The sequence below is a fragment of the Papio anubis genome, chromosome 19 (genome assembly GCF_008728515.1).
Source record: "Papio anubis isolate 15944 chromosome 19, Panubis1.0, whole genome shotgun sequence".
Classification (NCBI taxonomy): Eukaryota; Metazoa; Chordata; class Mammalia; order Primates; family Cercopithecidae; genus Papio; species Papio anubis.
Genome location: NC_044994.1, coordinates 15,580,229 through 15,608,127, shown reverse-complemented (window position 1 = coordinate 15,608,127; position 27,899 = coordinate 15,580,229). Strand labels below are relative to the sequence as shown.

The following is a 27,899-nucleotide window of genomic DNA, read 5'->3' as shown; positions in this document are numbered from 1 at the left end:
CAGGAGCTAACCCTGGAGAGGGGCGGGTGCAAGTCCCAAAGGACTTTCTGTGTCACACCCAAGTGACTTTGTCCTTTAGGCCAGAGTTCTCCACCGTGATGTGGCAACACATGGGTGTGTGGTGGTCATAGTCACTTCCGAGGTGAGCTGTCTCAAGTCATTTATCTTGAAAAACAGGGTTTTGAAATTTATGAATGACTCATAAATTTCAAATTTACTTTAAAGTAGAGTAAATTTACTTTACTCATAAAGTAAAATAAAAAAGCAATTAGAGCAAGCAACTGTCCCTCTCACTCATTTGGCATTCTGATGTGCTTTCTGCATTGGGACGGGAAGGGGTGTTTGTGACCTGTGCTGCCCCTGCACTGTGCATGCTGGGGGCTGTGTGTCTCAGGTGAGCTTCATGACCTAGGAGTGTGCTGTAGGCAGAAAAGAGGCTGAAGGTTGCTGCCTGTGGCACCAAGAAGAATCATCTGTTTTTAAAACAAGCAAGTAGCACAATTAAATTCGCATTTTAGGGCAAACCCTTTGGCTGCAAAGTAAAGAATGGATGGGGGGCAACCTTGGAAGAGGGGGACCAGTTAAGGGACTAATGCTGTGAGCCAGGCATGAGATGATGAGAGCCTGAATTGAGACAGAAGCAGGAGGGTTGGTAGGGAGGGAAGACTTCAGATTTGAATGCTGTTATGGGGATAAATAAAATCAATAGGATATTGTGCTTAGACAAGGGAGGTGAAGGCCGAAGAGGTGAGGTGGAATGCTGCCTAGGTTTCTGGTTTGGCTGATTAGGAGTAGGGAGGATGATTTGAGGGAGAGGTTCAGGGTGATGATTTAGGCATGTTATCACTGGGAGCTTGGCAGGGAGGATGGGAGGGGGCTGAGGGTTGAAACGGTATCTATTGGGCACAATGTATACTGTTCAGTTGATGGACACTGGAAGCCCAAACCTCACCATTGCTCACTATATCCATGTAACAAACCTGCACATATACCCCCAAATCTATGAATAATAACAATAATAATAATCATTGAGAGCTTGTGGGAGATCATTGTGGCAGTATCCAGGTGAGAATGGGGATTGGGGAATCGTCAAAGTAGAGGCAGTGGGAGAAGCAGTGACTATGAGTGAGGCCGTTCAGGAAAAGTCTAGAATAAGAGGAGAAGAGGCCAGGCGCGGTGGCTCACACCTGTAATGCCAGCACTTTGGGAGGCCAAGGCAGGTGGCTCTTGAGGTCAGGAGATCGAGACCACCCTGGCTAACAGGGTAAAACTCCGTCTCTACTAAAAATACAAAAAATTAGCCAGGCGTGGTGGCACGCGCCTATAGCCCCAACTGCTTAGGAGGCAGAGGCAGGATAATTGCTTGAACCTGGGAGGCGGGGGTTGCAGTGAGCCAAGTTTGCCCCATTGCACTCCAGCCTGAGCGACGCAGCAAAACTCCATCTCAAAAAAAAAAAGAAAGAAAAGAAAACAAGAGGAGAAGAATGTCAATGTCAGTACTTGCTGGACAGCTGGACTCAAGGGAATAGTAGAGATTGAGAAGGAAAGTCTGAGAAATGGGATAATTGGGAGAGAGTGGGAGAAAAGAGGAGTAAACAGAGTTGCACGTGTCTCTTTGTGTCAGTCAGCAGATCTGCTGGGGCTGGATGGTGTTGGAGACTGTAGCACTCTATGAAATTCACATTGCCTCTTGTCCTTTCCAGGTGGCAGACACTCATTGGTGGACTTTTGCTTCATGTGTCCTGGAAACTGGGCTGGGTAGAGATCAACAGCAGTTCAAGGTATAACCTCTCTGTGCTGGACTCATGCATGATTCACACTCTGCTTCCTTTTGATGTTGTATAATTTCATATGATGTTACACTGGAAACACAGAGGTTTATTTATTTACTTATTTATTTATTTTTGAGACAGAGTCTCGCTCCGTCTCCCAGGCTGGAGTGCAGTGGCATGATCTTGGCTTACTGCAACCTCCGCCCCCCAGGTTCAAGCAATTCTCATGCCCCAGCCCCCCGAGTAGCTGGGATTACAGGCACATACCACCATGCCCAGCTAATTTTTGTGTTTTTAGTAGAGACGGGGTTTCACCATGTTGACCAGGCTGGTCTTGAACTCCTGACTTCAAGTGATCCACCTGCCTTGACCTCCCAAAATGCTAGGATTACAGGCGTGAGCCACTATGCCTGGCCAACACAGAGGTTTGTTTGAGTTGTTTGCTCTCTTAGTTCCCTTCTAACTGTGAAGTTTAGTGATTTATTTTCAGATAAAATTCAAATAGTATTTTCCTGGGTAGTAATGCCACTAATATAGTATTAACTGATACATTGATGTAGTGTGGGGAAAAAGTTACTTGAGATATGTATTTTATAATGTCAAATTAATTTTGCTTTGTTTTAGATCATAGGATATGATGAATGAAATTATATTAGCTTAACAAGTTTTTTTAGTAAATTTCTTATTTTAAATTATTTCTGGCTGAGCATGGTGGCTCATGCCTGTAATCCCAGCACTTTGGGAAACCAAGGCAGGAAGATCACTTGAGCCCAAGAGTTTGAGACCAGCCTGGACAACATAGGGAGACCCCACCTCTACAAAAATAATAAGAAAAATATTAACCAGGTGTGGTGCGTGCCTGTGTTCCCTGCTACTCAGGAGACTGAAGAGGGAGGATCACCTGAGCCTGGGAGGTCAAGGCTGTAGTTTGCCATGATTACACCACAGCACTCCAGCCTGAGCCACAGCAGGAGACCGTGCCTCAAAAAAAATTCTTACCTATAGAAAAGTTAGAATGATACAATGAACTCCCCTACCCATTACTCAGATTTCCTTATGATGATGCTTATTATTTTGAGATGGAGTTTTGCTCTTGTTGCCCAGGCTAGAGTGCAATGACACAATCTCAACTCACCGCAACCTCTGCCTCCTGGGTTCAAGCGATTGTCCTGCCTCAGCCTCCCGAGTAGCCGGGATTACAGGCACCAGTCACCATGCCTGGCTAATTTTGTATTTTTAGTAGAGATGAGATTTCTCCATGTTGGTCAGGCTGGTCTCAAAACTCCCAACCTCAGGTAATCCGCCCACCTCAGCCTCCCAAAGTGCTGGGATTATAGGCGTGAGCCACCGTGCTCGGCGATTTCCTTATTTTCTCATGCTTTTCTTATCATTTTCTCTTGATGTACTGTGCATATATGTATATGTATATGCATACATATGTATATAAATATATAAACTTTTTTTTTCCTGAACTTTTTGAAAGTAAGTTGTAGATTTGACAGGAAATGTCTCTTTTCTTTACTTCTGAATTCTTTAGGGTATTTTTCCTAAGAGCAGGGACATTCTCTTACAAGACTGCAATAAAATTATCAAAATCGGGGAGATATTAACATAGATACAATACTATTATCCCATTTAAAGACCATATTTTGCCAGTTATCTCAATGGTATCCTTTATAGCCCTCCACTCCAAAATTCTAGTCTGGGGTCCAATCCAGATCACACAATACGTTAGTTGTTATGATTCTATTAAAACAGCCTTTTAAATATGTTTAAAAGAAATTTAGGCCGAGTGTGATGGCTCACACCTGTTATCCCAGCAGTTTGGGAGGCCGAGGCAGGTGTATCACTTGAGGTCAGGAGTTCGAGACCAGCCTGACCAACATGGTGAAACCCCATCTGTAATAAAAATACGCAATTAGCCAGGTGTGGTGGCGCATGCCTGTAATTCCAGCTACTTGAAAGGCTGAGGCAGGAGAATCACTGGAACCTAGGAGGCAGTGATTGCACCACTGCACTCCAGCCAGGGAGACAGAGCGAAACTCCGTCTCAAAAAAAAAAAAAAAATTTTAAAGACGATGACATTATCTAGCCAAAACTGTAATCCGAATTGGTTATCTACTCCTGCCTCACCTAGATATCCTCCTGATTCTTTGAGAACATCCTTCCTATCCTGAAATGATGCGCAAAGTGAAAAGAAAACTAAGTTAAGGTTAATATGAATAAAGTAAACATCCCAGCTGAATGAGCAGGCCAAGTTATTCACCTTGTGATGACTCTGCCCAGCTTCTCCATTAATCAGATTGACTGCTTAATTGTTAAGTCACTCCTTTTTTTGGCACTCTGGAGAAGATTTGAGAACATGTTCAGGGTAATATTAATAATTTTAGCTTTTCGACCAGATGTGATGGCTCATGCCTGTAATCCCAGCACTTAGGAAGGCTGAGGCAGGAAGATCACTTGAGGTGACCAGCCTGGCCAACATAGTGAAATCCCCTCTCTACTAAAAATATAAAAATGAGCCCAGCATGGCTACTTGGGAGGCTGAGGCAGGAGAATCGCTTGAGCCAGGGAGGCAGAGGTTGCAGTGAGCTGAGATCATGCCACTGCACTCCAGCCTGGGTGACAGAGTGAGACCCTGTCTCAAAAGAAAAAAAAAAGAAAGAAGAATACTAATTTTGGCTTCTCCTGAAAATTTAAAACCAGAGAACAAAAAACTAGTATTAAGAAGTTTTATGAAGGAGAGATCCTGGGAACATAGGTGTACATTAATGTACGTGACCATATTATATCATAATCCATATCCAGAAGGAATATTCCACACAATATGCTTAGCTAATCCAAAGGAGAAGTTCATTAAGTCACAATTTTGCATTTTCATGGTATAGTATCCTTAATTGGATGAAATAAAGATACTTTTGGGATTCTATATGTTATATTAAGCACAAGTCTTACTAAATACTCCACTGTTATGGTGGATAGTTCAGTAAGAATTGGGTTTCATTTAAACAAATAGGGATACAGAATTCACAAGGCCTGCGATAGTTGTGATATTTAAATACTGAAGGACCCTAGCTCCAAATGGGTAAACATATTCCTTCGAAGAAGCAGGAGCTTGGGCCGGGATGGGGGAATTGGCGATCACATTATGACCTGAGGACCACTGGTGCAGATCAACATGAGTCTTCCTTGCTGATTCTAATTATCACATAATTTCTGATGTAAATTATTTACTTATTAATAGCCATCTTTAAAAATTAACTTACTCATATTTTCTTAAAAGCAATGCCATTTTTCACATGAAAAAAATTTTTGTTTATTGTGTTATTAATAAAATATGTATAACATAAGATTTCCCATTTTAACCATTTTAAGTGCACAATTCATTGGCATTGGTTATAGTCACAATATTGTACAATCATCATAACTATTTTTGTCTAGAACTTTTTCGTCATTCCAAACATAAACTCTGTACCCATTAAATGGTATCTTCCCATTCTCCCCTCCCAATTGCTCCTGTTCTACTTTCTTTGTTTATGAATTTGCCTATTCTGGGTACCTTGAGTACCCAGAGTTGTACAATATTTGTTCTTTGGTGTCTGACTTTCTTTACTTAGCATTAATGTTTTCAAGTTTCATGCATGTTGTAGCAGGAATCAGAATTTCATTCCTTGTGAAGGCTGAAAAATGTCCATATGTATTCATCACATTTTGTTTATGCATTTATCTGTTGATAGAATTCTCCATACTTTTATTATTTTGTTTTTTGAGGTAAGGTCTTGCTCTGTCGCCCAGGCTGGAGTGCCGTGGCTCAATCTTAGTTCACTGCAGCCTTGAACTTCTTCTGGGCTCAAGCTATCCTCCCACCTCAGTTTCCCAAGTGACTGGGAGTACAGGTGTGCACTACCACGCCCAGCCAATTGTTTAATTTTCTGTAGAGATGGGGGTTTGCAATATTGCCCAGGCTGATCTCTAACTCCTGACCTTAAGCAATCCTCCCCCTTCAGCCTCCCAAAGTGCTGGGATTACAGGCATGAGCCACTGTGCCCAGCCTTCTAATTGGTGTTTTGAAGGGCTGGTAATGACTAGCAGAACTGGCCAAAGATTCTCAAGATTGCTTCCCTGGAAGAAGTGGTCCTTTGACTGTAGAAGTTTGAAACCCACTAGACACTTACCCCTTGGACTTGGCAGTGTGCTGCTGGGTTCTACCTATCTCGGAATATCCGTGATCACATCTTCTTTTCAGCTCCTAGCTAAACTCCATAGAAGTCTTTTCACCTCTGTCTCCTATAGGTAGGTGTATTCACAGCCACCCATAGCTCCATTAAACTTTTTGTCAAAGATCCCCATATCTGGGTTTTTGGTGGATCTTGTAACTGCTGGTACAGCTCAGGATTTCCAGTTGCCATGGCCCTTGGCGAAGGAGCGCTACCAGATGTTCAGCAGAAAGATCCAGCACCCACGTTCTTTTGTGTGTGCTGGGCTGGGTTTGTATTTGCTGTGGCTGCTGTTTCCTCCTGGGCTCGGTTTTCTGATTATGTCATGAGGGAAGTGAAGCCCAGTTTTACTGAGTAACTGTGAATGCAGAGATGACAGAGATTTGGCTCTTCTAAAAATGGAAATATCAGGAAGACAGTTTGGAGTCCCAGCGGCTACTGTGGGGTGGGGATTGTAATGGTGGGGCTGGAGAGTGGGTCCTAAGTTAGGACTGGACAGCACAGGCCATGGAGAACTCATTTAGATTGCCCTTCTAACCTGGAGCTCAAAGAGGCCCCCATTCCCTCTCATATGTCAAATGAACCTCAGAACCTGGCAACACGTTTCTTTTTTCTTTTTTTTTTTCTTTTTCTTGAGATGGAGTTTTGCTCTTATCACCCAAGCTGGAGGGCAATGGCACGATCTCGGCTCACTTCAACCTCTGCCTCCTCAGTTTAAGCAATTCTCCTGCCTCAGCCTCCTGAGTAGTTGGGATTACAGGCGCCTACCACCATGCCCAGTTAAATTTTTTTGTATTTTTAGTAGAGATGTGGTTTCACCATGTTGGTCAGGCTGGTCTCGAACTCCTGACTTCGGGTGATCCGCCTGCCTCGGCCTCCCCAAGAGCTGGGATTATAGGCGTGAGCCACCGTGCCCAACCAACACATTTCTTATATTGCAAAGAAGCCGTATCTCCTGTGCCTGCCAGTATTGTCTCTGCATAGCAACCTTATGGGGTCATTCTCTTGCCTAGGTGTTTGCCTGGTGACTGGTTGTTGCCACCTAGTCTTGGATGAGGCTCTTGGAACCGACTGTCTTGGGACAGATAACACTGTTGTACAGCCATAAACTTGTCAATACATGGCAGTTACTGGTTGCCAAGCCATTGCAGAACATTGAAGCAATTTTTCCAGCAGATGCTGAAGTCCTTTGCTAAAGGCTTCCTGTATTTGCAAAAAGTGGTTCTGAAAGAACGTTGTGACCCGTTTTATCTGACTGGACATCTGTTAGCACCATGAGACCATGGCATTCTTTTTTTGATTCTGGAACCATTGCAGAAGGCAGGTTCAGGTGTAATTTCATTGGCGACTTCAGACGCAGTCCTATAATTCCTGTATTGCCAGGCTACAGGTTAACCTGCTTGCCACTTTTTATCTGGTATAAGTAAGAGAGCAAAGTTTGAACTCTCAAGCTTTCAAAGATGAGAAATTCTAAGTTAAAAATTTCATGCTTCAATACCTTTGTGACCAGAAATTTCTGAGATGAAACAGAAGCCCACATCCCTTAATTTTTCATCAAGAGTCTTTGCTGGAGAACCATAACAAGTATCTTTTATAAAACCTCCAAATTAACTTAGCACTGTTTATAAAGAAATAAACAGTTAACCAATCATTTAGGGTCTACATTGTATTTATTTTAAAAAATTTATTTATTTAGACACAGAGTCTTGCTCTGTTGCCCAGGCTTGAGTACAGTGGTATAGTCATGGCTCACTGTAGCCTCCAATTCCTAGGCTTAAGAGATCCTCCTGCCTCAGCCTCCTGAGTAGCTGAAACTATAGGTGTGAGCCATCATGCTTAGCTAATTTTTAAAATTTTTGTAGAGATGGCATCTCACTATGTTACCCAGGTAGGTCTCAAACTCCTGGCCTCAAGCAGTCCTCCTGATGACCTCTCAAAGTGCTGGGATTACAGGCATGAGGCACCATGCCTGGCCATACATTTTATTTATTTATTTATTTTAGAGATGGGATCTTGCTATGTTGTCCATGATGGCCTCAAACTCCTGGGCTCAGGTAATCCTCCCCATCTGTTTCTAAAGTAGCTGGGACTACTACTTTATGGTGTGTGCCATTGTGTCTGGCTATACTTTTTTTTTTTTTTTTTTGAGACAGAGTCTTGCTCTCTCACCCAACCTGGAGTGAAGTGGCGTGATCTTGGCTCACGAGCCTCCTGGGTTCAAGTGACTCTCTTGCCTCAGCCCCCCAGGAAGCTGGGATTACAGATGGGCACCACCACACCTGGCTTATTTTTGCGCTTTTAGAAGAGACAGGGTTTTGCTATGTTGGTCAGGCTGGTCTTGAACTCCTGACCTCAGGTGATCCACCCACCTAAGCCTCAAAAGTGCTGGGATTACAGGCGTGAGCCACCGCGCTGCACCCCAACTCTATTTCTTTCTTTCTTCCTTTCCTTTCCTTTCCTTTCCTTTCCTTTTTTCTTTTCTTTTCTTTTCTCTCTCTCCCTCCCTCCCTCCCTCCCTTCCTTCTTTCCTTCCCCTTCCTTCTTTGCTTTGCTTTGCTTCACTTTTCTTTCTCACGCTGTTGCCCAGGCTCAAGTACAGTGGCTTGATCTCGGCTCACTGCAACCTCTGCCCCCAGGTTCAAGCGATTCCCCTGCCTCAGCCTCCCGGGTAGCTGGGATTACTGGCTCCTGCCACTGTGCCTGGCTAATTTTTGTATTTTCAGTTTTTTGCGGAGGAGCCTCCCTCTGTCGCCCAGGCTGAAGTGCAGTGGGATGATCTTGGCTCACTGCATCCTCCGCCTCCCAGGTTCAAGCAATTCTCCTGCCTCAGTCTCCCAAGTAGCTGGGGCTACAGGCGCACATCACCATGCTTGGCTATTTTATTTTATTTTTTTTGTATTTTCTGTAGAGGCGGGGTTTCACCATGTTGGCCAGGCTGGTCTCAAACTCCTGACCTCAGGTGATCTACCCACCCGCCTTGGCCTCCCAAAGTACTGGGATTACAGGTGTGAGTCACCACACCCAGCCAACTCTATTTTTTTATACTAACATTGCCTCTGTTCTGTGCTTTTCCTGTAGTCCATCTCCTGAGGCTCACTCAGTGACACATCTAGCCTTGGTCCTCCCAGGAAGGGGTGAGGTAGATAAGGTGGTGCTGGAGGAGGCAACTGCCCAGACAGTGGAGGGTACAGGCTAACAGCCCCTAACACTGCAGCAGGGTCAAAGCCTGACTGCCTGGTGGGGAAGAAGAGCAGAGCAGTGGCCTTTCAAACATTGTGGTGTTGGGAGCTGTAGACTGGTTTCTTTGAAGCTCTTATTGGGCTTTAGGGATTGTCAGAACCTTACTGAAGATTTCCATTTCAGCATGAACTAAATTACGTGTTGAGAATCTTGGACCAGAAAAAATGAAACATTAAGTGGGAAAAAGTTATGACTCTGCATGGTCAGAGAGCTGGGAAGAGCCAGTGATGAAAGTGCCTTGAGAAATGGAGCTTGAGGCTGGGCACGGTGGCTCACACCTATTATCCCAGCATTTTGGGAGTCTGAGGCAGGAAGATCACTTGAGCCCAGAAGTTTGAGACCAACCTGGGCAACATAGTGAGACCCTATCTCTTAAAAAAAAAAAAGGGGGGGACTTTACAGAAACCCAATAGTCACGTGGTCCTTTGTGTGTAGCCCAGGGCACTGCCTAGTGTGTGAAGCCTTGAGCACCACAACTAGTCAGGTCCAGAGGTTGGGACTCAGGCTGCCTTATTCTAAATTGGGCCAACAGATGTGCCCGGAGTAAATATCTTAGCCTTGTGGGCTCTACTATCTCTGCTGCAGCTACTCAGCTCTGCTGTTAGAGCATAAAAATAGCCATAGACAATAAACAGTTGGGTGTGACAGTGTGCCAATAAAATGCTATTTTCAGAAACAGGCAGCAGGTGGGGTTTGGTCTATGGGTCATAGTTCTTTGACTCCGCATCTAAATTATGTTCTGTGAGAAACTATCATCACGGGGCTCTTGGGTTCAAAAAATATTAGGGCTGGACTTTGTCAAGGGAATGTGATCCTCTCTGAGTCAGGAGGAAGAGTAAAGAATGAAAGAGAAAAGTCTAAAGAAAGTGAGAAGAAGGGAGAAAGGGGGCAATAAGACTGACATAGTCACCAGTAGTGGACCAAAAAAAAAGAAATCTAGAAGTCTTCTATAATTAGTGATGTAATATGCAGAAGTCCTTTCCAACTTTAAAGAAAATACTGACTTTACATTTGTAAGGTATTAGTATTTTAGGCAATGCCAGTAGTCAACATGAACCTTGGTTTCTTTTTGTTGTTTGTTTTTTGAGACAGAGTCTTGCTCTGTTGCCCAGGCTGGAGTACAGTGGCATATTCTTGGCTCTGCAACCTCCACCTCCTGGGTTCAAGGGATCCTCCTGCCTCAGCCTCCCAAGTAGCTGGGATTATAGGTGCGTACCACCAGGCCTGGCTAATTTCGTATTTTTAGTAGAGATGGGGTTTCACCATGTTGGCCAGGCTGCCCTCAAGCGATCCTCTCCTGCCTCAGCCTCCCAAAATGTTAGGATTACAGGCATAAGCCACCACGCCTGGCCTTTTGCTGTCTTATTTTCATGTTTGGAAACTGTTTTATGATCCACTAGGTGTCAGTGTAACATAGAATTTTCAAAAATTCAGCTTCAGGAGCCTTTTCAGCACCCAGGAAGAGCTAAACTGCAAATTGTTTTCAGGGAGCAGATGTTCTCTCAATAATGCATGCTCTATTTGAAAAACAAGTAATTTAATTTAATTAGCCTTCATCTCAATAACAACAGTTTTGTAAACCGTGCCAACAGACTTTTGTTAGCTCCTTGTAAAATGCTTTGTTCATCAGGGTTCTTAGGGATGATAGAGTGTGTATGGAAACAAAAAACAGGCCCATGATTCAAACAAGATGCAATAGTTGTGCTTATTAATAGTTAAGAAAGATCATCTATTACCACAGTTTTCAAATTAGACCCCTTGGCAAATAGTCCTTCAACATGGTAAGGTCTGCAGTCTTTGTGGCTAGGAGTTGCTGGGAGACCTTACAGCACACACACTCTTTTCTTTTCTTTTCTTTTCTTTTCTTTTCTTTTCCTTTCTTTTCCTTCCTTCCTTTCTTTCTTTCTTTCTTTCCTTTCCTTTCCTTTCCTTTCCTTTCCTTTCCTTTCCTTTCTTTCCTTTCCTTTCTTTCCTTTCTTTCTTTCCCTTCTTTCCTTTCTTTCTTTCCCTTCTTTTCTTTCTCTCTTTTCTTTCTTTCTTTCTCTCTCTTTCTTTTTCTTTCTCTTTCTTTCTTTTTCTGTCTTTCTGTCTTTCTTCTTTCTCTCTCTCTTCCCTTCCCTTCCCTTCCTTTCCCTCTGCCTTCCCGCTCCCTTCCCATCCCTCTCCCTTCCCTTCTCTCTCCCTTCCCTTCTTCTGTAGCTCAGTAGCTCCCTAGAGGCCCACATACCACAGGCGCCTGAGATCCCACCAGGACCTCCTCAGGATTTAATTCCATCTTGCCTCCTTTGTGGGCCAACAGGACAATGAAAGAATAAACCAGCACAGAAGGCCCAGATGGCATCAGCTGAAGAATTAGAGGTGGCGAATTGTTGCATTAGTTATATGTGCCTAGTTTGTTCCTAATGATCAGGCCTCTGGCTATCCTAGAATCAGACAGCATTAGATCTGTAAAGTAGGGCAGGTCATTACAGCCTCTCTGGAAGGTGATTTGGTACCCAGTTATGAACTTTTTTCTTTCTTTTTTTTTTTTTTTTTTTTGAGATGGAGTCTCACTGTGTTGCCCAGGCTGGAGTACAGTGGTGCGATCTTGGCCCACTGCAGCCTCTGCCTCTCAGGTTCAAGCAATTGTCGTGCCTCAGCCTCCTGAGTAGCTGGGATTACAGGCGCCCGCCATGATGCCTGGCTAATTTTTGTGTTTTTAATAGAGATGGGGTTTCACCATGTTGGCCAGGCTGGTCTTGAACTCCTGACTTCAGGTGATCTGCCCATTTCAGCCTTCCAAAGTGCTGGGATTATAGGCGTGAGCCACTACACCCAGCCCCAAGTTACGAACTTTAATACACTTATCTTTTAATAGCGTTTCCGCTTCAGGGAATTTATCCTGCATATCGCAAAAACACCATGAATATGAGACAAGAATGCAGTTGACCCTTGATATTTGCGGGGGACTGGTTCTAGGATCCCTCTCAGATAACAACATTTCCAGATGCTAAAGTCCCTGATATAAAACAGCACAGTATTTGCACATAACCTACACATGTCCTCCCATACATGTTAAATCATCTCTAGATTACAACGTAAATGTGAGTCAATAGTTGTTATGCTGTATTGTTTAGAGAATAATGACAAGAGAGAGGTCTTTCCGTGTTCAATACAGATGCAAACATCCTTTTTAAAAATATTTATTTATTTATTTATTTGAGACGGAGTCTTGCTCTGTCGCCCTGGCTGGAGTGCAGTTGTGTGATTTCAGCTCACTGCAGCCTCCACCTCCTGGGTTCAAGCCATTCTCTTGCCTCAGCTTCCCAAGTAACCGGGACTACAAGCATGCGCCACTATGCCCAGCTAAGTTTTGCATTTTTTTCTTAGTCAAGACGGGGTTTTACTATAGGTTGGCCAGGCTGATCTCGAACTCCTGACCTCAGGTGATCCTCTGCCTCGGCCTCCCAAACTGCTGGGATTACAGGGCGTAAACCACCTTGCCCGGCCTTTTTCCTAATATTTTTGATCTGTGATTGATTGAATCCATGGATACAGAGGGCCGACTGTATATGTAAGGGTAACCACACAGTATTAGAGTAGTGAAAATGTAGGATTAGCTTAAATGTCCAGCAGTAGGGCTGGTATTCAATTATTGATAAATTGGGGATGACTTTTTTGACCTGGAAAGATGTGAAGTGAAGCAGGTTGTAAACAATGTGTACAATAGCATCCCGTTTTTGTTGAGTGTTCATATGTGTGCATATAGACACTGACTGGAAGGAGATATAGTAAGGTATTAACAGTGGTTTCCTGTGGGGAGTAACATTGTAGTTGTAATCTTTTCCTTGACTATCTGTATTTTCAAAAATTTCTGGTATAGATAGATACTACTTTTTTTCTTTTTTTTCTTTTTGAGATGGAGTTTCACTCTTGTTGCCCAGACTGGAGTGCAGTAGCACAGTCTTGGCTAACTGCAACCTCCGCCTCCTGGGTTCAAGCAATTCTCCTGCCTCAGCTTCCCGAGTAGCTGGAATTACAGGTGCACACCACCATGCCCGGCTAATTTTTGTATTTATAGTAGAGACAGGATTTCCCTGTGTTGGCCAGGCTGGTCTGGAACTCCTGACCTCAGGTGATCCGCCCACCTTGGCCTTCCAAAGTGTTGGGATTAAACCTGTGAGCCTCTGTGCCCAGCCAGGTACTACTGTTTAATAAGTAAAAGAGAGATAAGATATAGAAAGCACAATAACTACCTCTATTCCAAGATTCTAAGTTTAAGTTCATGTCTATTAAAGGAAAATATGTGTGTTTTTTAATGCAGTTAGTTGTCACAGTTCTAGGTTACAGAATGATTGTTAATAAATGTTTATTGAATTTGAAATTGTTAGAATTCCCCATTAGGGCCATTTCAGAGAGACAGGTGTGGGATGTAGGCATTTTTTGCTTTTATCCCTGCCCTTGAAAACCGAGTAGCTGTCAACACCGGCAATTCTGTTCAGAGCAAAGTCTCCAAAGGGCTGGAGAAAAGGAAGAAATGTCAGTTATGGTCATAGCTGGATTTTGTTGCTGTTGTTTTCCTCTTGTAACCATCTAGAGAGAGAAGACAAAAAAATGTTTTAAGTTACCAAAGTAATGCTTGGAGAGTCATTGTGCAAATATTTGAGTGTCTGCTATATGCCAGGCATTGTTCTTGGTGCTGGAGATGTGCAGGGAGCAAAACAAAGATTGTTGCCCTTGTGGAGCTGACGTTCTAGTTGAGGTAGAGAGACAATAAACACATGAAAATATAAGTGCATAATGTGTCAATCATGGTACATGTAGAGAATATAGCCAGGTAAGAGGTTAGGGGTGTGTGTGTGTGTGTGTGTGTGTGTGTGTCACAGGCCAGGGGACTGGGGGTTATTTTATATAGAGTGGGTAAGAAAGACTCACAGATAAAATAATTTTTAGGCAGATATCTGAGCTTGTGAGAGAACGGGCCATGCAGGTAATTTGCGGGAAGAGGGTTCCTGGCAGAGGAAACAGTAGCCAACCCGGAGGTGCTTGGCATATTTGCTGACCAGCAATGAGGCCAGAGTGCTGTTTTATTTCCACTTGTAAATGAAAACCTTATTGTAGGTAACTTTACTCATATCCAAGGATAAAGTCATGGAAGTGAATTTTCTGGCTCAAAAAGTATGCATATTGAGGCTTTTGATAAATGCAGCCAAGTAGTACGTACATACGTTACGGAAAGATACCAGTCTGTATCTCACAGCAGCGTGCAGGTGTTGGTTTCATTATCCCCACTATTGGATATAACTTTAAAAAATTGCTAGTTTCTTGGGCAAAGCCTGATGTATCTTTAATTCAAAATTATTTAATTTAAATTTCTTTTTATTATTAGGGAAGTTGGATAATTTTTCATATGTTTATTGGTCATTTATATTTCTTGTGTGTGTGTGTATGAGAGAGAGAAAGAGACAGACAGACAGACAGAATTACCTGTTTTTGTCCACTGACTTTTTTTTTCTAGAGAGCTGATTTTTTTTTTTCTTGTTGATTTATCATACATTAAGGATATTAAACTCCAGCTTGTTTCATATGTTGGCAGTGTTTTTTTCTGGTTTGTTAATTTTCTGTTGATTTTCTTTATGGTGTTTTTAGCTGTTGCATTTTATGTAGGCAGATCTGTCAGTCTTCCTTGATGGTTTCTGTCCTTTTAGTGATGTATAGAAAAGCCAGAAGGGCAACATTTATTGAGGTGGTTGTTTTTAATGTGCCATGCACTGCCCCCCAATACTGTATATTCATTCTCTTATCTTCTCAGAATCCTTCTGAGCATTATTATCCCCATCTGATAAATGAAAAAAGTGAGTTCTCATTGCAGACTATGGATATGGATCCAGTTTTGCTTGACCACATTAAAAGGAAAACTTTAGGCTGGGCACAGTGGCTCATGCCTGTTAATCTTAGCACTTTGGGAGGCTGAGGTGGGAGAGTTGTTTGAGGCCAGGAGTTCAAGACCAGCCTGAGAAACACAGGGAGACACTGTCTCTACAAAAATAAAATAAGGTAATTAGCATGGCATGGTGGTGTGCACCTGTGGTCCCAGCTACTTAGGAAGCCTGAGGTGGGAGAATTACTGGAGCCTGGGAGGTTGAGGCTGCAGTGAGCCGTGATGGCACACTGCACTCCAGCCTGGGCAACAGAGCGAGACCCTATCCCTAAATAAATAAAGACAAGAAAAACTTTAGACAAAAGAAATTTAACAGAGATCATTTGGTCAAACAACAATTCATGACTCAGGCAGCACTCAGAACCAGAGGAGGCTTAGAGAACTCTACTGCAGCAGCCTGGCCGTGAGCTTTTATAGCTGAAGTAGCTGAATGTGGAAATAAAGATACTACATAATTGGCTATAGCTAGGCATTGGCTTTCTTTGGGTATAGTTCAGTGGGAGATCCCTGATTTTTAACCAGTTGGTTGGTTGACTGTGATTGGTTGAGGCTCAGTTTTGGTTTTTCTTTTTCAGTCAGTTACAAGAAATGCATCCAAGTTTGGGTGTGGTTTGCTTACTTAGGAGCCTCTAGTGCAGACAGGATCAGGCTAATGGCCTCCTTATCTGCTGTAACACCACAAAGGTCACATTCTTTCCACTCTATGAAACCTTTTGCCCTGGACTATGTACATCCTTCCCGCCACCACCCCTACATGACCTGGCTTACACTAGAACTGAGAACATAGCTCAGCCCAGGGAAACGTGTGAAGTTTCTCTGTCTCGTAGAGCTATTGGCTAAAGTTAATCTGCAAATTGCTGGCAGTTCCTTGGGAGCAAGAAAACTATAATTTCGAAAGATTCGGATAACCATGTAAATGTTATAAGATTATACTCTCTAGTGCCCAGAATCAGGTATGAGTTATATCACTTGTTGCCATATCTCCCTACAAAATAATCCTTAGGTACAGAAGAACTAACTAGGATTTTAAAGTTGTAGCTTCATTTCTTCCTGAAGAAATGATTTTAAAAAATATTTCAGGAGATGACAAAAGCACAAAGAAGCACTACACTTGCAGCTCATGTCTTTACCTTGTCTCTATACTACCTGGAAAAGTATGGAAGTCTCAGTTGTCATGGATTTTATACATACCAGGTAACTAACTGTTGAAAGGTCTGACCCCACCGGATTGTGACAGCACAATAACAGTTGTGGAAACCTGTAAAGCCAGAGATCCAAATCCTTATTCCTGAGCAGCAGGAATAAGCGTCAACAGTTCTTCAAATTATGTATGTGGAGCTGTCAGCCATTCTCTCTCCTTCCCCCACACCCCTCTCTCTCCTCCCATGACTACTACAGTCTGTTTATTGCCTAAGTCCCCCGCTGGACTTGGTCTGTCATAGTAAGAGCTGTGTCTTCATTGACTAGAAGATTGGAATATAGTGGGTGCTTAATGAATATTAATGAGTTAACGAGTGTTTTAGTTCATTTGGGCTTCTGTAACAAAATACCATAGACCAGCTGGCTTATAAACACAGAAATTGGCCGGGTGTGGTGGCTCACGCCTGTAATCCCAGCACTTTGGGAGGCCAAGGCAGGCAGATCACTTGAGGTCAGGAGTTTGAGATCAGCCTGACCAACATGGTGAAACCCCGTCTCTACTAAAAAATACAAACATTAGCCAGGTGTGGTAGTGGGCACCTGTAATCCCAGCTACTCAGGAGGCTGAGGCAAGAGAATCACTTGAACCCGGGAGGCGGAGGCTGCAGTGAGCCAAGTTTGTGCCATTGCACTCCAGCCAGGGTGACAGAGCGAGACTCCATCTCAAATATATAAATAAATAAACAACAGAAATTTGTTTATCACAGCTCTAGAGGCTGTGAAGTCCAAGATCAGGGCACCAGCAGATTTGATGACTGGTGAGGGCCCACTTTTCTGATTCATAGGAGGTGCCTTCCAGCTGCGTCCTCACTTGGTTCAAGAAGTGAACAAGCTCCCTTGGGCCTGGAATTTTATTTTATTTTATTTTTTTTGAGATGGAGTCTTGCTCTGTTGCCCAGGCTGGAATGCAGTGTCACGATCTCAGCTCACTGCAACCTCCGCCTCCTGGGTTCCATGAATTCTCCTGCCTCAGCCTCCTGAGTAGCTGGGACTACAGGCATGGGCCACCACACCGAGCTAATTTTTGTGTTTTTAGTAGAGATGGGGTTTCACCATGTTGGCCAGGATGGTCTCTATCTCTTGACCTTGTAATCTGCCTGCCTCAGCCTCCCAAAGTGCTGGGATTACCAGTGTGAGCCACCATGCCTGGCCTTTTTTTTTTTTTTTTTGAGAGGGAGTCTCGCTCTGTCACCAGGCTGGAGTGCAATGGCGTGATCTCGGCTCACTGAAACCTCTACTCAGCCCACTGCAAGCCTCCTGAGTTCAAGCAATTCTCCTGTCTCAGCCTCCCAAGTAGCTGGGACTATAGGCACAGGCTACCACGCCCAGCTAATTTTTGTATTTTTAGTAGAGATGGGGTTTCACCATGTTGGCCAGGATGGTCTCTATCTCTTGACCTTGTAATCCGCCTGCCTCAGCCTCCCAAAGTGCTGGGAGCGCTGGGATTACCCGTGTGAGCCACCATGCCTGGCCTTTTTTTTTTTGAGAGGGAGTCTCGCTCTGTCGCCAGGCTGGAGTGCAATGGCGTGATCTCGGCTCACTGAAATCTCTACTTAGCCCACTGCAAGCCTCCTGAGTTCAAGCGATTCTCCTGTCTCAGCCTCCCGAGTAGCTGGGACTACAGGCACAGGCCACCACGCCCAGCTAATTTTTGTATTTTCAGTATAGATGGGTTGGCCATGTTGGCCAGGATGGTCTTGGTCTCCTGAGCTCGTGATCCACCCACCTCGGCCTCCCAAAGTGCTGGCATTACAGGCGTGAGCCATCGCGCCTTGCCTGCAGCTGTTTTATAGGGACACTAATCCCATTCATGAAGGCTCTTCCCTTATGGCATAATCACTTCCCACAAGACACCACGTCCTAGTACCATCACTTTGGAGGTTAGAACTTCAACATGTGACTTTTGAGGGGACGCAGATTCAGACCATAGCAATGAAGAATAGTTTTGTGACAACGTCTTTCCAAGCCACAGAAGGCTCTTATTGCTGTAATAATAAACTAAAGGGAGACATTATGTTGAAGAAAATGTTATGTGTATTTATTTATTTTTTTCTTGAGAGGGAGTCTTGCTCTGTCGCCAGGCTGGAGTGTAGTGGCAGTCTCAGCTCACTGCAATCTCTGCCCTCCAGGTTCAGGAGATTCTCCTGCTTGAGCCTCCCGAGCAGCTGAGACTATAGGCACAAGCCACCATGCCCAGTTAATTTTTGTATTTTTGGTAGAGATGGGTTTCACCATGTTGGCCAGGATGGTCTCAATCTCCTGACCTCATGATCCACCCACCTTGTGTATTTTATTCTCAAAACTGAAGGATAAGGAAATACAGTAAAATCAAATGTAAGATGTACTTAACAGTGCATTCTTGCTCACTAGAGGACAGGAAAGGATCCGTGATCCACTTGCCTACTTGATATCTCTGGTTGGGTGTCCTAAAAGCATCTCAAATTAATAATTTTTAAGACTGAATTAATGATTTTCTCCAGTCAAGCCTTTTCAACTTTTTCTTGTCTTAATGCACCACCCAAACCCTGTTCTAACGTGTTCTCCATACTATAGCCAGAGCAACCTTGTCAAAATGCAAATTAGACCATATTATGCCCTCCCTACCCTGAGTTTATTCCTCTATCTACTCAAGCTACACTTGCCTTCCTCCAATTTCCTGTTGCCACAGGGCCTTTGCACATGCCATGTTTATGTCTGGAATGTCGCATCCCTTGCACTGTTCTACCCTGTCTCCTGTAGCCAGTTTAACTTTGAATTTCGTCTCAAACATCACTTATATGGGTAAGATTTCCCTATTCTCACTGATTAGGTCAGTTTCCCTTATGGTATAGCATAGTCCTTTAGTCTCCTTTATAACAGTTATCAATGTAGTGTTTTCATTTATTTTATGTGAACAAAACACATACAGTTCCCACCCGTGTGACACAGTGTATTTGAGGGGTGGAGGAGACATTAATAATATATCCAGGAGCTCCCTTTTCTGACTCTGTCAGTCAGATAATTAGTGGGTTAATTGAAGGTCACATAAATCAGGGAATCTTATTTTTATTTTTTATTTTTTTGAGATGGAGTCCCACTCTGTCACCCAGGCTGGAGTGCAGTGGCATGATTTTGGCTCACTGCAACCTCCACCTCCTGGATCCAAGTGATTTTCCTGCCTCAGCCTTCTGAGTAGCTGGGACTACAGGCGCCAGCCACCACACCCAGCTAATTTTTGTATTTTTAGTAGAGACAGAGTTTCACCATATTGGCCAGGCTGGTCTCAACCTCCTGACCTTGTGATCTGCCCATCTCGGCCTCCCAAAGTGCTGGGATTACAGGTGTGAGTCACCGCTCCTGGCCTATTTTTATATATTTTTTTAAGAGACAAGGTCTTACCCCTGCTGTCCAGGTTGGAGAGCAATGGCATGATCATGGTTCACTGCAACCTTGACCTCCTGGGCTCAAATGATTCTCCCACCTTAGCCTCCTGAGTAGCTGAGACTACAGTCTCAACCCACCACACTCAGCTGAATTTTTAAATTTTTTGTAGTGACAGGCTTGCTGTGTTGCCCAGACTGGTCTGAAACTCCCAGCCTCAAATTATCCTCCCATTTTGGCCTCCCGAAGTGCTGGGTTTATAGGTGTGAACTACTGCACCTGGCCTAGGGAATCATCTTTTGCTGAAACAGTCTATTTATTTTAATTAAAGACATATAAATGTGCATTAATTTGCTGATTTTGTGGTAAGGCTTTTCGTTTGTGTGTGGATTGTTGACTGGTATCCTTTTCTTGCATATACTACACTTAGCATATACTCTATGATTTTCCACTGAAGTACGTGGTTAAAGTAGAATGAGACCTTAGATACTTTGAAAAAATACAAATCCAGAGTCTTTGATTTTTAATTCTTTTTCCTTTTTGCCCTATCCCTTCACACTTGCCTTGCCTACACCTGTTTTGTCAGCAATTTTTCCAGTGATTCAAATGTATTATTCTTAGCAGTGGCTATGGTCTTAGGTTGGTGTGTGGTGGAGAAATACAGCCGTCACACTGACATGGTGGCTCTGCAGTCTGCCACCTCTCCTGTGTGTCTGAAGCGCCATGAGTGTGTGTTGCTTTGGCCCTGTTGCCCCTGAGGGAGATGACTTTGGAGAACACAAGCACTGGGATCCCGTGCCTGGGAGGTGGTCCCACGTCTGGAGCCAGATGCTCACTCTGCAGTCCTGTAACACTTCCCAGAAGTCTGTTTGGTCGTACTAGTCCTGTGTATCTCTTTTCTAGTTAGTTATTTCTTTGTATTTGAGGGTAGGAGGGTTAAAATACAAGGTGTTCCCTAGGCATATTTTCTTTTCCTCGCGTCCCTGGGCATTCAGACACCCTGATGCCTCTTGGAATATATAACTCAGCAGTTTTCTTTGTTTTACGAGGGCATGGAGTACACATGTCTGGGGCCTCGCTGACCTTACATTCCAAAGTCCTGGGCCTCCCGCAGTGAGGCCAGCTGCCATCTCACCCAGTGCACCTCCTCCTTCCTCCTCAGTGCCCTGCCTGCAGTATGTGCTCTGGGCTTCCTTCTGGTGCACAACAGGCCATGGGCCTGTATCCTGCCTCCCTTGATTCATGTGAGCTTAATGTCAAGTGGGAAAAGCCATTTCCTAGAAGAACAGCAATTGACTGATGTCACCCCTGACCCACTGCGATGGAGGTTGGGATCTTACTTTATCTGTTCATCTTTTGGTTGGGGATGCCGACATCTATCGCAGCAGGACTAGTGAGAACAGAATATCCCTCAGATAATTGGCCGCTTGGTCAATTATCCAAGTGTTTGCAGCTTATCTATTTGTATGTCAGTGTCTCCCATTAGATTATGAGATCCGTGAAGGCAAAATATGAATGGGCATTTAACAGCTAGGGCTTTGGAGCCAGACAGACCTCAATTCAAATTCTGGCTTTGCCATTTACCAGCTCTTCTAACCACAGGCAAATTATCTAAACTCTTGTGTCTCAGTTTCCTCATCCGCACAATGAGGGTAATAATAATAAATACCTTCCTCATAAGATTGTTGTGCAACTTTAAGAAAGATGCAGCATATAAAACATTTAAAACAAAAATGCAGCATATAAAACATTTAAAACATGTAAAACAAAAAGCCAGCGAAGTGCCTGGTTTGTGGCAAGTGCTCAGTAAATGTTACCTATGATGCTGCTGTTATTGATAATTCTCGGCACCTTGTAAGTTGCTGTGACTATTTGCACAATGAATTTATACAGCGAGTAAGGTTTGAAGGCCCTTACTAGAGATTGGAAACATTTAAATGCTAGATTCTCTGGGAAGTTGTACATATCAGGCCTCATGTTGGATGGAGTGCCTGCCCATGCTAATAAAATTAACAAAGACCATTTCTTGAGCAGGCATCATGCCAGGAGATCAGTTCATTGAGTTCGTTGGGATTATTGTGTTATATTCTGCTGGAATAATTTCATTTATTTTTATTCATTATTAGGATAACTCTGGGAACTTGAATGAGTAGATCGAATGTATTTCTTTTTTATTTTTTTGAGACAAGGTCTTGTGTCATCCAGACTTGATTGCAGTGGCCTGATCTCAGCTCACTGCAACCTCTGCCTCCTGAGCTCAAGTGATTCTCCTCCCTCAGCCTCCCGCGTAGCTGGGATTATAGGCGCTCGCCACCACCAGGCGCGGCTAACTTTTGTATTTTTAGTAGAGATGGGGTTTCACCGTGTTGGCCTGGCTTGTCTACTTAGAACTCCTGACCTCAACTGATGCACCTGTCGTGGTTTCCCAAAGTGCTGGGATTGCAGGCCTGAGCCACCATGCCCGGCCAATAAAATGCATTTCTAGCTAATGAGAGAAGCAGGTTGCAACCTCAGTGATATGCACTGCATGTGAGAACTAGGATTTTGATTCTGACTTGTAAGAGAAAAGCAGTTCCTGGTGTGGCTACAATTGAAAAATAAATGTACCCTTCGGAAGTCCTTGAAGAGTCCCTGAACCAGAATTCCAGCAATGCCAGGTTAATGGTTGAAAAAGCCAGACTATGGCCACCCAACTGAAGTTCTGGGATTATTTTTTTCAACTTCATCCCTTGAAACTGGTTCTTTTTATTGTGATTCCACGGAGCTATTTGGTGTAGTGCCTGGGTAAATAACCTTTTCAATTTTTAATAATTTGTTGTGGATTCAAAACTTTTGGCTACTTAAAATCCAAAGAATAATTGTTCACTGCCCTTGAAAAAAAAAAAAAATCTGTTCTCTCTTCCAAGCTGCAGCAAGGCGTTTACCATTTCCATTTCTGGGACCTCTTAGGCTAGGTGATCGGTAACGATGGGATTGTAGGTAGGATGGCTTTGTCTGCCTCCACTACTCAGTGAATGAAGACCACATCTCACTCAACAAGTCTGCCAGGGATGTTTAGACAGCCTGTGTTGCTGTAGTTGATGCATCTGGAGGGTCAACCTTTGCAGCTATGTCTTTCTTAACAAAAAGTGGCAAAAGTGTTACTGCTTTTTCTCCCTCTTTTCAGATCTCATGTTCTGGCGTGGCTTCCTGCTTCAGTGCTGTTTGTGGGTATGATCTATGCTGGGTCCAGAGCCTTGTCCAGACTGGTAAGTGTTAGAGGTTCAGGGGGAACAACTCCTCTCTCCCTTTCCCCTTTGCCTTTTAACTTACTGTGCCTCAGATCAATAAGGGCAGAGAATCACTTTAATAATGATAAAGCTAGATCGGAGAACAAGTCTTGGGCCTATTGCCCCCTTTTGTTGAGTTGAAGATAATCAGATAACAGGGAAGGCCAACTTGTGTTACAAGGTGGGGATGCACAGGGAGAAAAAGAGTAGTGGTATTTGTGGAGCTGGCCAGAGACAGGCCCTGCTGGGACTGCTTCCCCGTGGAGATGGGCAGAGTGGGAATGTCCGAGCTCTGCCTGAATGCAGGCTGTCCACGGGAGCAGGAAGGCAGGGCCCAAACTACTCCTTGCTTCTGAGGAACCAAACCCTGCCCACTGGTAATGTGACCTGGTGAGCTTGGTCGTGGATGCAAATGCCTGGCACAGGGTTGATGTCCTGTACATGGGGAAGCTAGTAAAACAAGCTGACTGTTTTGTTCTCCCACCACTTCCCGGCAGGACTGAGCTCCTCAAATGCAGGAACTGTGAAGAGCAAAGCTACTTCCAGATACATTATTTGGAACTCCAAAAATTTATTTATTTTGCCATCAAAAGAGAATCCATTAAAACCATCATTAACAGAAGGTGGCTTAAAAATCAGGAAAGATGTTAATACCTCCTCCAGTCTTGTACCATGACTGCTAACTGTTTTTATCTATCAGAAAATAGTTGTATTCTAACTTCGGGGAAAGTGCAGAATGTGCAAAACAATTTAAGTCTTTTAATGTAAAATTCTTGTTGTTATGTTAGCCCCTTAGATCTCAGCTATAAAAACAGTAAAAACAAACAAATAAACTCTGCCTAATTGGATAACAATGTTGTTGTTAGGACAGCAACTCCAAAGTTGCAAAATAGCAGTGAGGACTGTAATTTTGAAGTTAAATAATCATTTTTCTTTCATGATTCATAAGCTTGAGTAGATGGGATGATATATGCAATGGGGAAGAACCTTCCTGGGTGGGCTTGAGAACTGACCCACAGTGCACGTTGCTGCTCAGCTCAGACCACGAGGCTTGCCCTGGTTGTCTGCTGCGCCTTCTTTGTTCTCAGGCTCTTACCACCTCAGTTTATACCCTTTGGCCTGCAGAGAGTATTTCCTCTCCTATGCCATAGACTATCAGATTTTGGTAAAAGCAATGTGTTGCTCAAGTGCTTTTAAATTTTTTCCTAGGCTCTGGATAGTTACGTTTGCCAGAATTTTGAAGTTTGAATAACAAGGTGTTGCGTTCATAATAATAATACTTTTTGTTCATACAGTGCTTTTTTTCCATAGGCTTCCAGAGTGATTTCCTTCGTGTCCTTTTATGTGATTCTTGCAATCTTTTGACAGATGATAGGTGAGGCAGCTGCTAACCACTTGACAGAGGAAGAGACGTAGGTGTGGAAAGTCTTGCTAAACCTGCCTCTAGTCCCAGAGAGTGGCAGCTCCCGTTTTTTTGTTTTTGTTTTTGTTTTGAGACAGGGTCTTGTTCTTGTGATCTTGTGGCCCAGGCTAGAGTGCAGTGGCACAGTCACAGCTCACTGGAGCCTCGACCTTCTGGGCTCAATAGGCTCAAGTGATCCTCCCACCTCAGCCTCCCGAGTAGCAGGGAATACAGGTATGTGCCAATACACCCAGCTATTTATTTATTTTCTTTTGGAGATGGGGTCTTGCTCTGTTGCCCAGACTGGTCTTGAACTCCTGGGCTCAAGCGATCCTCCTGCCTCAGCCTCCCAAACACTGGGATTACAGGCATGAGCTACTGCACCTGGAATGGCAGCTCTTCTAACTCCCCACCTTTTGCCTTTTCAGAATTGTTTCTTTAGGACCAATGCGTATGGATTTTAGAGTGAGTCCAGGGTGTAGTAGTCATTGTATAACATTAGACTCTTTCAGTTGCAAGTGTTAGAAAGCCCAAAAACTGGTCTAAGCAAAAGGAAGATTTACCAATTCATATAACTGAAAAGTCTTGGGGTGGAAACCTACTTCACAAATGGCTTTGTCCAGAGGCTCCAGTATTATACTCAGAAGCCAGTTTCTCTGTCTTTCAATTCTGCTCCCCGTCTTTGTTTCTTTTCACATCCAGCCCGCCCCTACCACCACAGTGAGTGCTGTACAGCTGCCCCCAACAATGGGTGCAGCCTCACGTTCTCACAACTTTAGTGGTAAGAGACCATTTTCCTGGTAGTTTCTGCTTGAGTCCTAGGCTTCACTCTGATTGGGTCAGTCAGGGCCACTACCCATCCTTGATCTGAAAACTGGCCACAAGGTTGGAATTATGTTGATTGGCCAGCCCTGGATCAAGACTTTCCTGAACCATTCACTGTGGTTTTAGACACTTAGAGGCCTAGTCATATAGGATCTCTGCCTGGATCCCACATATGGAGAGCAGGTTGTAATGGATCCTCAATGTTGGAGTGCTTTACCACCAAAAAAAAAAAAAAAAAAAAAAAAGTACTGATACCAGGTGGCCAAACCCTCTCAGAAGACCATGGTAAATGTCAGTCTAGTGTGTTTTCAGGCAGGTGGGGAGTTCTGCAGCCTACAGCAGGGCTTCTTGAGCTGTGATCTGCAGCTGTACCGGTCTTTGAATTCTTTGTTACCTGTCCATGAGGAGATCAACTTTGGCACTCGTCACACTGTTTAATTGAGCTGGCTTTTTGTTTTTCATAGCAAGACATTTCGAAGAAGGAAGCAATGCATTGATTTTACATTCTCTTGCCAAGTCCTTATCTTCTTGAGGACCAGCACTTTGAGTGGCATTCTCGTAGAGCACAGCCATTTTTTAGAGATGGGGGTCTCACTGTGTTGCCCATGCTGGCCTCAAACTCTTGGGCTCATGTCATCCTCCTGCCTCAGCCTCCTGAGTAGCTGGGACTGTAGACATGGGCCACTGCACCCTGCTGAGAGCACAGTCTTCTTAAATAAGCAAAAAGAAGCTGTTGCAATTCAAAATCTTTGAACAAAGGGAAACAACCAAAAACCAAATACACCCAATTAGAGTGGGAGGAGGGCAGAAAGCAGATGCTTATTATTGTTTTATAGTAAAATAAATCAACCCAGCATCTTTTCTTTGTTTTCTGAGCTCTTTGTTTTTACATTGTTGCTTAGAAATTTATAGAGTGGATAAACATGAGGCACTTGTACAGTTTGTGTTGGATAGAAAACAGGCATCAATATGCTGGTGCCAAGCTGTCAGTTGAATGAATCCATAAGGAATGGGGGAAAAGTGCTCCATTACAATCTGTAGATGTATTGTTATGAGGAACACTTAAGCTCTCCTTTATCTGACAAGGCCTTGAAGTTCTGTTCTCCTGATGTGTAGCTCCTGGTAGGAAGCTGAGTTAACTCTGCACAGATGCCATGGGAAAAGCTCTTGGTTGATTTTTCTACCTCAGACTCACAACCAAATGATCTACAGAGTTAAGGGAAAGGAGATTTTTCTTGTAGCTATCCATTCACCACATAGTTGTTCGGGACCTACTATGTGCTGGCGGCATCATGACAAACAAGACCTGGTTTCTGACCTTGAGGAACTGAAAGGGATGGGGCAGGGAGTGAAAGACACGCAGCTCATCATGGGAACAGACACCATGAATATTTGATGTTAAGCACGTGCCAGACACTTTCTGTCACCAATCTCGATGAGATGTGATTTGGACTTGGGCTGATTCAGGCCTGCTTGCCCAGCTTTCCTACATTGAGTAAGGTCACAGTGATGATGGCTCTGATGGGTGTCAGTCTTGGAGGGACAGTATGACTTTGATGGCTCATGACTCTTGTTATAATTTCCTGGTCAAAAACCTTCTCAGCTGGACAGGACTGCCTCAGCCTGTGCTGACCAGCGTTCAGAACAGATGTACAAATTCCTACATTACTGAGTTTGGTGGCGAGAGGCCATCCTGGCATTGGTGATTTGGCTCAAGCCATGCTGTTTGCTTGCTTGGGGGAGGCCAGGGACTGCAGCTGGAGGGACTCTGCAAGTCTAGGTCAAGGCACCTTGACAGGACAGGAATTGTTTTCCTTGCTGAGCTCTTTGATCTTGGTCCTTCCTAATGGCTTGTCCTTGTTTCTCTCTTCCGTGAGCGCAATATTCACTCAACATACTGGGGATGGAGATGGGACTGTGTGTGCGATGGGAGGATGTTGGTGAGGAAACACATATGGATCATTAAACCCATGTGGAGTGAGTTACTCAGTTAAGCAAAATGGTACCCGTGGGTCCCCTCTCTCCTTGTTTGGCTCCAGTATCATAAAGGAATTTGGATCCACGAAGGAAGAGTGTAAACGTTGGTGCAGAATGGAGCATCCGCCCCTAATGTCCCTGTTACTGCTGATGAGAGACAGCTCCCTCTGTCGCATTGTGTTTTCATCACAGGTGATCAGAGTCCAACTACAAGGATTAGTTTTTAAAATGCGGGCTCAGTGGCAATACAGTAAACTCCTCCCTGGATTTTTCTTATCATCCTGATCCCTCTAAAAATTGTCCTGTAACTCTTATAAAATGGCTTTTTGAGATGGAGTTTTTACCTCGCTGCCCAGGCTGGAGTGCAATGGCGCAATCTCGCTCACCACAACCCTCCTCGAAGTTCAAGTGATTCTGCCTCAGCCTCCTGAGAAGGCTGAATTACAGGCATGCACCACCATGCCTGGCTACTTTGTATTTTTTTAGTAGAGAGGGGGTTTCTCCATGTTGGTCAGGCTGGTCTCAAACTCCCGACCTCAGGTGATCCACCCGCCTCAGCCTCCCAAAGTGCTGGGATTACAGGCGTGAGCCACTGTGCCCGGCCATAAAATGGCTTATTATTAACATTGAACTCTTAAGGAAAAGCTCCATGATGTTGGATTTGGCAAGGATTTCTTGGATATGACACCAAACACACAGGCAACAGAAGAAAAATAG

At 43.9% G+C, this 27,899-nt stretch overlaps 1 protein-coding gene across 12 annotated transcripts in view; it reads left to right on the top strand.

Annotated features, from left to right (window-relative positions):
- The window catches only part of TMEM241 (transmembrane protein 241), a 158,241-nt gene that overhangs the window by 14,011 nt on the left and 116,331 nt on the right, over positions 1-27,899 (top strand). For all 12 annotated transcript variants that reach the window (XR_001897251.3, XR_002518643.2, XR_001897253.3 and 9 more), the window contains 2 exons: positions 1,704-1,781; positions 22,876-22,957. Coding sequence is in view for 5 of the 12 variants with exons in the window: in XM_009192522.4 (XP_009190786.2) it covers positions 1,704-1,781; positions 22,876-22,957 (160 nt within the window). In the remaining 7 variants the exon portion in view is untranslated. The remainder of the gene's footprint in view (positions 1-1,703; positions 1,782-22,875; positions 22,958-27,899) is intronic.